The following is a 12,615-nucleotide window of genomic DNA, read 5'->3' as shown; positions in this document are numbered from 1 at the left end:
GACTACCAAGGCTTCCCAAACTGCCCTGTCATATCTCTAATCTCAAGCCCTCTTGCTTCCCCTTTCTCTTCCTGACTTACTCAGTCATAGTGGCATCTTTGATGATCCTCCAACCTGTCAGGCATATTTCTGCCTTAGCGTTCTGGCACTGGTTGTTCCGGCTGGCAGGGGATGGTCTTCCCCTAATCCATTCTGACAATTCCCTCACTTCAAGTCTTTACTCAACTGTCACCTTATGAAATCCACCCTGACTACCATAGTTAAAAATAGAACCCACCTGTACACCCCCCAGGACTACCAACCCAACATTCCTCAGCATGCTTCATGTTCTTTTCCATATTCCATAGGGTTCATCAACTATCATACTGTAGGACTTATTTATCACATCTATCTGTTTCCACATGAGAGTGTAAGCTGACATAAGAGTAGAGATAGGAGAAAGGGAAGAGGATAGGGGAGGAAAGACAGAAGGGAGGGGGAGAGAGAGGAGAGAGAGAGCACACTTGTCTCTTTTAGTCACTGATATGTCCAAGCACAAAGAACAGTGCACAAGAGGGATGCTTAATAAATATTTCTGGAAAAAAATACAGATGAGGAAACCAGTGGTAGAACTCAAAAAGTTTAAGTAAGTTCCTCAAGGTTGTATGGCTACAAAAAGGTCACAGTGGACTTCAAACGTGGGGCTGACAAACCCCATAGCCCACTATTCTTAGCCTGTCTGGTATATAAGTCCATGGCATTCCTTGTTCACCTTAATCACAGCCATAGAAATTCTCACCCCACTGAATAAAACTACTAATGTGTTTTCACTGTGTGTGTGTGTGTGTGTGTGTGTAATATTTTCCATTTAAACAAAGGAACAAAAAGAGTGAAATCCAGCATGGATTATTATGGTAATTTTACAGTAAATTTAGCAATAGTGACATTTAAGAAATAGTTATATTTAGTAATAATAGCATAATAATAATAAAATAACAGCTTTTAAATGTATTGAACACTCATCACATGCTAAACTCAGTGCTAAAATATTTCCATGCTTATTTTGTGCAATCTTTACAATTACTTATCAGACAAGTATACTTGTATCACTCCCATTTCAAATATAAGAAAGTTGATAAGAAATGTACCTGTTTGATCAAGGTGAGACTGGTAAAAAGTAGTGAGGATGAATTTAAATTCAAACCTAACTCCAGAATTTTATTCTTCACCCCTACATGAAAATTCTGATGACTCCTTTGATAAAAGTAAGTTTTCCCCAGGAAAACATCCCGCATTATGTCTGCCTGTGCTACTACATTCAGAACACAGTCAAGTTTAAAACCCAATAAAAATTTTTAAGTAGTACTTTAACAAATGGAAATATTTTCATCTAAACAGTAAGGTAGAAAAGCAGGCTGAACCCTTGAAGTGGCTTCGTTGCTATCTTCCAACAAGAACAAGAGAAAGGATTGGCAGCCACAGAAGAGAGAGAGCACAACATCCAGAGATGGAGAGTTCTGTAAATGACCAATTATAAAACTATTTAGCTGTAGCACTTTCATAGCAAGAGGCAAAATAATCCATTAAACTGAAAATTCTCCTTCCCCTCACTCTACGGCCCACATAAACATTAATGTTGCATTTATTAGGATGTATTTCCTGTGTTCTATCAACTTGACTTTCAGCAATTGTATTAATACAGTCCGCTCACTTTGCACATATATCTGAATGATGGATTTTCCCACTTGAGGTTTGTAGAAAGAGTAGAGTGAATGAAATAAAGTTCAGAAAGAGCCATCATAATCCATAATGATGGGCACTGAATCAGGACCAAAAAAAACCACGTCTTTTCTCTTTTATTTGCATGGACAGTCTACTATGTATTTATTTCCTACATACAGGGCTACCTGTTGAATAATAGACAACAACCATATTTCATTTGGGGGTGAGGATTTGTGTGCTCAAGTTTTAACAGACCTATAGAATTAATCTCATTGTAGAACTGAAATAAAATATTATTTCTTTCTGGAAATAGGTGTGGTTAAGCAATCAGCCACTTTGATGTCTTCAAATTTCATCACAGTTTCAGGGTAGGTGAATTATAATTATTTTAAGTATTTCTGCATTTGTGCAAGAGTTGAACAGCATTCGTAGTGGTTGACAACCAGGGTACTGTCAGATAAACCTGAGTGTGAATCTAGATTTTGCCACTTACCAGTCATGTGACTTGGGGCTATGAGAATCACTTTCTTCAGCTGTACGGTGGGGATGATAATATGCCTTTTGCAGAACTATTGTAAGAACTAAATGAGATAAAGTATTTATAGTGCATGGCATAATGGCTCCTAGCAAAGATCAAATTATTAATGTGGTTACTACTACTGTTATTGAAAAGAAATTAGAGCTTTGGTTCTCATAAAACAGATATGTATACTATATTGTAACTTCACATTATTTTATTTTTGACCTTATAATATAATAACTTGATTCAAGAAACATTTAGCAGTAAATATAATTGAAAGGAAGTTACTTGTCAAACATGGAAATATCATAATCATAAATGCTGCCATAATATTCTTCTCAGATATTTACCTGAACAAAGATTTTGTTTTGCTTTTGTTAGGTGCATAAAATACATATATTTACTGTGTCATTTGACAAAAGGTCCATGAATTCATTGGTCTGAATGTATGTTGCATAACTGTCTTCTAAACAGTAGTCACATATACAGGTTAGTTGTTGGAAAAATGTGTTTGTGACTGTTCTTTTTTGTCTATTTTAAGTAAAAGGGGAAGACAAGTAGTTAGGCTTGATGCTTACTGTAGAGTGACCCAGGAGTTTAATGCATTTTGTACTCCATTATGCCAGGAAAATGCTGCTCTTCCCTGGAGACATCAACAAAAGATTTGCTGTAATGAAGGGAAGCAAGGATGGTTCTAAAGCTTCCAAATAGGAGGCCTATATGCTGCACTCCACATCAGAAGTGTTCACCTTCTCTCTCAATTGCATCAAGATGGGATAACAAATGCTTCATGTTAATAAAGCAAATGTTGAGAAGAGAGGGAAGAATGCAGAGTTCTGAATATCCCAAACCTGCGCTAGAAGGATTATATTTAATGTAAAGAAAATATCTTATATTATTTCTCACTTAATGGATGCCAATCAGCAAGCCTTACACTAAGCTAAGAAATCGCTTGTTTTGGCTAGGAGGCTGTTGGGGTTTTTTTGTTGTTGTTGTTTTGTTTTTGTTTGTTTTTGTTTTTGTTTTGTTTTTGTTTTTTAGTGTTTATTATTGAGAGAGAGAGACAGGAAGTGCGCAGTCAGGGGAGGGTTAGAAGGAGAGGGAGACAAAGAATCTGAAGTAAGCTCTAGGCTCCAAGCTGTCAGCAGAGAGCCAGATGCGGGGCTCGAACTCATGACTGCAAGATTATGACCTCAGCCAAAGTCAGATGCTTAACCGACTAATCCACCCAGGAGCCCCTGGCTAGGAGACTTTTAACTGCACATAGCTGAAAACAAACTGGAAATAGTAGAAGGAATTTTGATTAATTAATTTATTTTAAGAACAAGTGCTGAAAGTTCAGGGATTCAGCTGATGCAGATAGAGTTGGGTTTGAGAGTTTCAGAATATCAACAGGGCTCGGGCTTTCTCTCCATTACTCAACCCTGCCTACCTCTGTATGACTTTATTCTACAGAAAGTCTTGTCTTGTGTTGAATGGCCACTGGGATTCCCAGAGTTGTTTTTTCCCCAGCTTAGAAATTCCAGAGAGAGGAGCCAATTTTCCCATTTTCCTCTGACAGAAAAGTCTTGGGGAGGATTCTGGCCAAGGTCAGATGCCTACACCTGAACCCATCACCTGCTTTGCTTGAGTTCAGTTATTTGGGCCAGGGAGGAGGCAGGAAGTCCTTATTTGGCAGTTTTCCAAAAGAAAGCCTGGTGTTTTTGCAAGATGAAAGGGGACAGCACTGGATAATGAAAGCTATATCTGCCTCTATAAATTCCACAGTTTCTGCTCCCTGTCCCAGGTCTTCTGACCATGCAGTAAGCCAACCCAGAAGGTCATTTTCCTCAACATCAGCCTTGATATATATACATGACTAAGAAGCACACCAGCAAAAGAAAAAGGGGGAAAAGTCTGAATATGAGAAATGAGCTAGACTGATATTAAGATACCGGTGAAAATATTCTTTAAAAGTTCCCCCAAACTCGCTCAGAGTTCAAAGTGGGAGCCAGAAATATGACCTCATAGAGTTTGGACAAGAGCGGGTTTTCTCCAAGCAAACTATGACCTGAAGAGATTAAAGACTTAGAAACATTTATTTTTAAAGAAAAAAAAAATCAGATGAAGTAACTGAGGCCTGGAAAAAATAATCAATTTATTTAGGGTAACAAGACTAATGAATGGCAGGAATGAGATTGGAGTGCACTTTGTGTAATCTGGCTATTGTCTTTTAAGGCCATGACACAACCTATATATATAGGAAATGGAGCATTTATGGTTTGTTATACTCTAAGAATTTATGAAAACGAAGCAAAGGCCATCATTATTTCCATTATTTTTGAAGAGAAAAATTCCCAAAGACATCTTAATCTTATGGGCCTGTATACATAAAATATAAACGTGGAGGTATCTTCAAATATAGTATGTGCCTGCCTCTATTCCTTCCCTCTCTGCTCTTTTCAAAAATGCCCCTTTTAAAAATTGCCCACTCACCATCTGTTAGGTAAATTTCCTGAAACACAGTAAATGTGGAGGCAGAGATTGTTATAGAGCCTATTCCAAATGGCACTGACACCTGTATTTATGAAATTTTAAAAAGAGTAGGTTAGAGTTGTTTAAAAAAAATTCCTACTATAGTAATACCATATCATCCTAGGTGCCCAGTTCTACCCAATTATGTAAGATGGACAGAAAGAGAGAAAAGAGGGAGCAAAAGAAAGAAGGAAGAAGAAAACTAGGTATGTATATGTAAAATGCCCTGGAAGTTTGAGATTATGTTCAAGCTTCAATGAACAGAAGGACGACATTTAGAAATTTACAAATGTATTTCATTTATGGTATAAAGTCCACAGGTTGAGATCTGCAATATGCTCCAACAAGAGTCAAGTTGGCCACTTTTTCCATCTAGTTGCTTTTGAAGGAACAAAGCAACTGAAACAGATGCCATTCAATTCCAAGTCTATGGCTTAGACCATGTCACTGGCCATGAAATATTGTTCATTCAGAGTCAGGATGTAGCAAGAGTAATTTATACTCTCAGAGTGTTTGCTCTCAAGTCAATAACAGAGAAGCCTTGAATAAAAACATGCCTATTACTTTCCACTATAATATATCTTACTTATAGCCCATAAAACAGTGGTCAGGGGAGATTTATCCTTTGGACACCATATTATATAAGCTCTCTACTTTAAGCCATCCCCACTCTGTGATTATTTTTTAAATATGTTACTCATAGTCAAAATTAATTTACATTTAATCTTTCTTAGCATTAGGAGAGTATTATTTTGTACAGGCTCAGAAACAAATCTCCAGAAATTCCTCCCTGATGTTTCTCTGAGGCTGAAAATGCATTGCAGGGTGGTTGCAGTGACTTAATTCTTGTTGGCAGAGCCCTGGCCACACACTAATTTCATTAGCCTCAAATTCCTAGATTTGAAAGACCCAGTGGACATCATTCCTGTCCTCTGACATGTCACTTACTAATCAATTCAGTGTGCATACAGAGAACAGAGAGAGAGAGAGAGAGAGAGAGAGAGAGAGAGAGAGAGAGAGAGAGAGAAGACTTGCTCAGCTGACATCTTTGGTCTGGTAGACCAGCAGGCAAATGAAAATTCAAAGTCATAGACACTATTTATATCTGAGGAGTCATTCTTGCCCAGGTCCTAATTTTCAGGAAAGAACTTCATTCCAGTTTTTTCTGACAACAACATTAGTTACTTTTATTACTATCTCATTACTCCTTCCTGTCCCCCACCCCCAGTGTGTAGTACTTAAGTCACTAAGTCACTAAGTATTCCTTCCTCCAGCCTAGAAGCTTATCTCACCGTAATTTTTTATCTCAAATGATACGTTTGGCATGGTTCCCACAGCAACCTACTGGCCCTGGAAAAGAAAACTCAAATCTCTGGAGAGCTAAGAATTCAATCATTTACAGGAGCTTCTTTTATATAGGACAATCTTAATTGAGCTGAACCCTGCAGTCCCAGAGAAGATTCACCTACAGTTCTTTCCCTCTCTCTCTAAATTGATTGTGCTTTGGAACAATGGGTCTGTGTACCACTATTCTCTCTATTCATTTTGTAGGCTTACAGAAGCTGGGAAACTAGGGATTAGACTTGCATGCCCAGAGCTCCTACAATCACGTGCAAAAGAAAAAAAAAAAAAAAGGCTACTGGGAGAGACTGTTGGAATATATAGCTATATATTCCAACAGGGGCAATGGTGAAGCAGGATACCCACACCAAGAGTTATACCCGGCTTGTAGCACAAGCCACAAGTTGGTGCATTCTTCCTGCTACCCAGCCTCTTCTCCATAAATGCAGGTGAAAACTGGGGGCTCTTTTTCCCTCAGCTGTTCAATCCAACATGAATAGCTGCAATTTGCAAATTAGAGGAAAATGACAGTGTTTTCTCTGAATGGTTGTGGTCCCAACCCACACTAACATTGGCATTCAGTTCCTTTTCTTCCCAGCCCAGGGAATGGGGGAATAAGGCAAGCTATTTCTTTTGCTCACAAGAGCCTCAGGTTCACACACCAGAGGAGGAATCAGCTCCCCCTGGAATCTTTCTCAGCAAACACAGTCCTTCAGCCTGCTCTGCAATTCCTCTCCTGACTTGAACATTGCACTCTTTTTCAGACAAACAGGCCCATCTGCAGTACTACCAGTGCTCTGAGTGAAGAGAGGAACAGGCACCAAAATAATTTAAACATGTGAAACACCAAATATGCCTTCGACCCCTGGGGCTCGGGGCTCACAGGGTTGCGAGTGGCCCTAGTGGTTCCCAGGTGATCTCTGACTTCACTTTCTCCTGCAGCACTGCCCTCTTAAGTTGCCTGGCTTTAAGCTCAGACAGGAAGGAAGTGCTTCTGGGTTTGGCTGACAATAACCCAACCTCTTCCCAAAAGCATCATCTCAGAATGAAGGCTGCCCCCAAAGCATTTTTTGGGTTTGCAGATATCTAGGGACTCCCACAACAGCATACTCCAGAAGTGTTAGGGATATTCAGAAGATCAGAGGGGCCATACCAGGCTGCAGCCTTGGGCAGGCACTTGTCCTTCTAGTTCACACACAAACTTCATACTCCTAGGTGCTGATGTGGTGACAGTTTGAATCTCAAAAGGAATCCCCTTCAGAAACCCAACGCCCTTTGGGAAAGCATTTGGAAGGGAGCCAATTCGTTAGATATGGGGAGCATAAGGACACCAGGGTTAGCCAGAACATCTAGAGAAGGGATTAATTGGGTTGGGGCACTTCCTGGCAGGGAGAGAGCTGTGCATTAGGAAAGGATCATCTCAAACAGAGATGAAAAAAAAAAAAAAAAAACAAAAACACCTTGGGGGTGGGGGTTGAGAGGGAGAAAAGAATCAGAAACTGAAAGAGGGAGAGAGAAGAAGAAAAACACAAAGGAGGGAGAAAGAGAAAAAAAGAAATAGACGGGGAAACAAGGAGAAGGGAACCCACAATCACACAGACCCTGGAACTCAATTTCTTAAAATCCAAAATGCATCAGTTTATACCCAATGCAGCACAGGAGCCACGGGGCACAAAATGCGGGAGCGGGCGGAGAGAGAGCACTGCAGTAGAACCCACCGCTCAGCTGCCCCGGATCCGCCTTCCTCCCATTTTCGCCGTTGCCCTCTGGCGCCCGGAGCAGGAGGGCGGCCGGCATTGCTCAGCGCACCCTAGTGCCTCCCTCCAGGCGCCTTCTAGCCTGGCTCCGGGAATCGTTTTCGGAGCCGAGGGAAGGGGTTGGGGGGCTGTGGTAGGGAGGTCGTGGGAAGGATGGGCGGAGGGCGGAGGCAGCGAAAGCGATTTTGTTTCGCAGTTAGCATGAGCTCATCTCTGGGCTCTGAAGTGGCAGGAGTAGAAAGCTGATCGCCCAGCTCCTGCCAGTGGCCGGACTGCAAATGCAATTTAGACGGTGCAAACACTTGCCCAGAGCAAATCACCCGGGGGTCACGTCTGCGGGTGGCATCTCCCCACTTGGGGAGCGTCCCCGCGCCTTCCGCCCCAAAGCCCTCGCGGAGACAGGCTACAGGTCGGGAGATCCAACCCGAGACAGATGGGCAATTGACATCCACGCGTAGGTGAAAACCTATCCCTCGGTTTAAGAAGTGCCTCCCTAAGCTCTTCTTGAAATTTTCCAAGCGAGCTGCGGCTTGCCGGGTGGCTTGGGGCTGGGAAGCTGGGGAGTTGAGAAATGCCCAGTTTCGAGGCGTCTTCTCATCTTTCATATTCCACGAGCCCAACCGGCTCTTACAGGAGCCCGGCACTTTTACAAGCCTGTTTTTGGACCATATTTCACTCTAATGCAAACCCATTTAAATCATCGCCTTGTTTTTCGCAGATTGCTTCTTGTAAATGGGGCCATAAATCCAGGATGTCAAGCCGGATGGAGTGGAGCGCGGACAGGGGAGAGATGGAAGGGAAATGAACCAAGCAGGGAAGGTACCTCCTCGGGTGGGGTGGGAGGGATTCGCAGGATCTCCAGGGTGAAACTGCGAGAAGGCTGACCTGACCCCGCACCCCTGGAGTCCAAGCCAGCTTTTAGGATTAAGAGCGCGGGGAGCTAAAGCGCGCTCTGCCCCGGAGGGAGCGCCTCCCTACCTGGAAGAGCCTCAGGATGTTGGCTACCATGATGGAGACCGAACTCCCTGAAGCCCCAATCACTCCAACTACTTTCTCCGGCTTGACGAAAACCGGAGGCTCGCCGTTGGTGCAGCGCACGTCGGAGGTGTCCTTCTGGATGAGCGCCTGGACGAAAGTGAGCGACTGTTCGAGCGCGTAAGTGTCCCTGGAACAAGTGTCCAGGATCCGCGCGCCCAGCGTCACGTTGGGCAGCAGGTTGGGATCGCTGTTGATCTGGTCCAGGGCGTAGAGCATCGCTTCCAGCCTGTGGATCCCGTTCTCCCTCTTGATGTCGCCGCAGGGCACTCCGCTAGGACCCTTGGCATGCACCGGGAACAGCCCCCCGAGGGTGACGTCCCCCTCGATCCGGATAGAGTGCGGGGCGTACATCTCCTGGCCGCGCGCCGCCGCCGCCAGCGCGCACAGGAGCACCTCCAGCACGCAGCAGGGGAACTTCATCAAAGTCAGGACGCGGAGCAGCTTCCCCAGCTGGACCATGCTGCTCCGGCTGCTGCGGTGGTGGCGGCAGCGCTGGAGGGGATGGTGGCGGGCTCGCCGGGGTCCGGGCCCCTTGGGGTGAGGTCCTCCGGGGAAGCCCTGAGACTCCTGCAGGCACGGAGGGTGGGGGCGCCCGGGGAGGGGCAGCCAGAGAAGATGGGGGGTCCCGCGGCGCCTGCCAGATTGGGGCTCCGTGCGCTCCCGGGTTCGCCGGCCCGCGCGCCGCGCTCGCGCTCCCCGGCTTGCCGCTCGCGCTCTCCAACAACCCAGCACTGGGGAGAGGGCAAGGATTGCTATCGCTTTAAATGGTCGTTCGGCTCCCTCTCCTCCTCCTCCCACTCCCTCCCTCCTTCGCTAGCTCTCCGACACTCCCCACCCTTCCCAGAGCCCGTCCTCCCCACTGGTTTGCATCATCACGCAGGGAGGGGCTGCGTGCTGAGGTAAGGAGGGGGGAATGGGTGGGCGGCAAAGCAGGGAGTGCCTCCGACTGGGAGTTTCGCGGTCCCCAGGGAATCTGAGGATTGCAGGTCTCAGGCGAGGGCTGAACTCCCGTCTTAAGGTAGAAGCGTCCAGCTCGCCCGCCTGCACCCACTGGCACATTCTAGGCACGGGTGGCAGCAACCCCAGGAGGGGGCAGGGATGTCTGGTGCTGACTGCTCCCAACCCTGAGGTCGCGAACCCTGGCTGTCAGATCCCTGAGACTGCGAGCGAGTTGCTAGGTAGAGAACGCAGTGATGAAGGGGAGGTGGGAGATCCCACTCTCTACTACTAATCCGTCTGGACCAGTTTTTAAGAAAGACACACGTACACACAGGAGCCTGATTCATGACTTAAAGAACCTTTACCCGGAGACTTCTTGCGGGGGGGGGGGGGGGGGGGCTGGGGGTAGGAACCAGGCACCGGACAAGCTCTTAGGAAAACACGCCAAGAAACGTTAGGAATGTAAGTGCACCCTGGTCTTCAAGGGTTACTGGGGGGCAGACAATGATGAACTAACTGAGGTCTCTAGCAAATCTGTGGTGGAAACCTCGGACTCCCCTCTTTTCATTCTATCATCGCCAGAGATGTAACAACTGAGAACTCTGCAAAGCGCACTTTCTTCTCTGGTGCTGACAGGTATAAGGCTCCCTCCTACCCTTTTCCAAAGATGTTTCTGGACTGCTGACAGGTTTTTGCAGGCAGGAAACAGCAGGAAAGAGGTGACAGTAGGAGGAAGAAAGAAAGGCAGGTAGAAGTCTCCCAGATGATCCAGATACCTTTCTCTCTTTTTCTGGCTGGAGATTTGGTAGCTAAATCAGGATACCAGGACAGGCTGCAGTGCAGTTAGAAAGCTGATTTTCAAAGGTGTCCTCTCCTGCTGGCTGAGACCGAACTTTGGCTATTAAAGCAACAGGTGGCCCTAGTTCTTATATGAAGAAAGGATAGTGTCTCTGTCCTTGGTACCAGAAGGGACTCAGGATGGTTAACTCCTTTCTTGCTGAGGTTTTCTGTTGGAGTGCAGCAAAAATATATTATACAGATTTGAGAATGGAGAGAAAACCAGAAGCAAGGCTATACTGGTTGCTGTTGTTGTTACTGTTGTAAGAAAAATGTCCTGGTACAAAAAACAAACAACATAACACACACATACACACACACAATACAAGGTCAGAAGACTGGTAGTGGGTTGTCTCTGTCTCCAACTACCTGTGTGTACTCAGCATTTCTGTTTTCTTGTCTAGGTTTTAGACAAGAAATAATGTGTGAAATAGTGAGATTGAACAGGATGCTCTCCATGTTATCCCAAATCCTCTGTTAAAACAGGCCATATCTCTTTGGCCATGGGGCTCTTTTTAAGCCAATATCCTCTACTGCTTTCTGCATAGGAGACCAGTTTTTTGATCTCCAAAGAACATTACAAACATTTCCTGCTATAGAGGACTTTTTTTTTCCTTGCTTACCATCTATTCCTCTCCCTTATAGGGACAGTCCAAGCTATCAGTTTCTTTTTGGATAGGCCCTTCCTCCATGTTTCATACTTATGATTTGAGAATGGACCCACTATCTTACAATTTAGGACTGGTGACTGGCTATTGTGATGAGTTCAAGGATGATAATAGAGCCCAACCAGAGCTATGCATGGCTAATCCCTTGACTTTGGCTGCAGCACCTACTATAGTATAACAGGGTTACCACTATCCAATAGGCAATCTGTGAGTGAGTTAGAGAAAAACAAGGGGGCCTCCCTTCCTCAAACTACTTCAAGTGTATCTTATGGAAAATGTTACACTATTCTTATTTTTAAAGAACACAACATTATATGGTCTTCAAGTAAACAGTGTTGCAATTAATATACTGATCTATTTTTGTATACAATGTATCAATCAGTCTTAAATGGGATGCACCTGCTACAACCTTATACTGTCACAGCCCCCATTCTTTCCTATCAGTCCTGAAGCTGTAAGGATATAAGCCTGTAACTGTGCTAGGAGCTTCCACATAAACAGAGAGATATCTGAATCCTATAACAAGAGATATAAGAGAGGGAAGAAGGAAAGGAGAAATCAGGCTGGGGGTAGAGGGAGATAGGGGTCTGATAAAAACATCTGAACTCTTGGACCCAGGCAGGCCTGAAAGATTGCCTCTGGATTTTTTTCAATTTTATAGTATTTTCTTTCTCTTGTTTGAAACCAAAAGGATCTTCTAATTCACCTGTTCTAAAACACTGGCTCAAAAAGGATGGGAGAGCTAAAATGGATATCTTAAGGTACCATCAGCTAATTTGGAAAGGGAAAGAGAAGCAAAGCAATAGAAAGGCATACTTGGGAACACAAGTACTATGATCCTAGAATTTAGGTGTTAGTGCCTCAGGCTGTATTTCACAGAGACTATATCCTTATTCAGTTTTTAATTTAAGGCTATTTATTAGGAACTCAGTGAAAAAAAATATTTGAAAAGTTGGGTAACAAGTAATGTCACTTGATTTTTCACCTGCCCATGTCCCAGTCCACATTTTACTCTTCCATTTCCATTGTGCATTTGTGATTGCTCAATAAATATTGCTTGGCTGAGTATGGAATGTTGCCTTATTCTGTGTTGTCTCTTTGCTCTGCTCATTCTCCCCAAACATCTGGCAGCAATCATTATCTTCTTTTTATTGCAGTCATCTGTGTTCATGTCTTATCTCCCTTGCTAAGTTGTAAGATCCTTGAGGGTAAGGGCTGGTATTATTTATCTCTTACTCCCGGACAATGTTTAGAATGGTGTTTTGTACCTAAAAAGCACTTTTGTGTTGAATGAATCAGA

At 44.1% G+C, this 12,615-nt stretch overlaps 1 protein-coding gene across 1 annotated transcript in view; it reads right to left on the bottom strand.

Annotated features, from left to right (window-relative positions):
- The window catches only part of GRM7 (glutamate metabotropic receptor 7), an 860,397-nt gene extending 851,194 nt beyond the window's left edge, over positions 1-9,203 (bottom strand). The window contains exon 1 of the mRNA XM_042979452.1: positions 8,812-9,203. Coding sequence (XP_042835386.1) covers positions 8,812-9,087 — 276 coding nt within the window. The 5' untranslated portion in view covers positions 9,088-9,203. The remainder of the gene's footprint in view (positions 1-8,811) is intronic.
- Between the last annotated feature and the right edge of the window lie 3,412 nt (positions 9,204-12,615).

The sequence above is a fragment of the Panthera tigris genome, chromosome A2 (genome assembly GCF_018350195.1).
Source record: "Panthera tigris isolate Pti1 chromosome A2, P.tigris_Pti1_mat1.1, whole genome shotgun sequence".
Taxonomy (NCBI): Eukaryota; Metazoa; Chordata; class Mammalia; order Carnivora; family Felidae; genus Panthera; species Panthera tigris.
The sequence above is the reverse complement of the archived record's forward strand: the minus strand, read 5'-3'. Positions and strand labels throughout refer to the sequence as shown.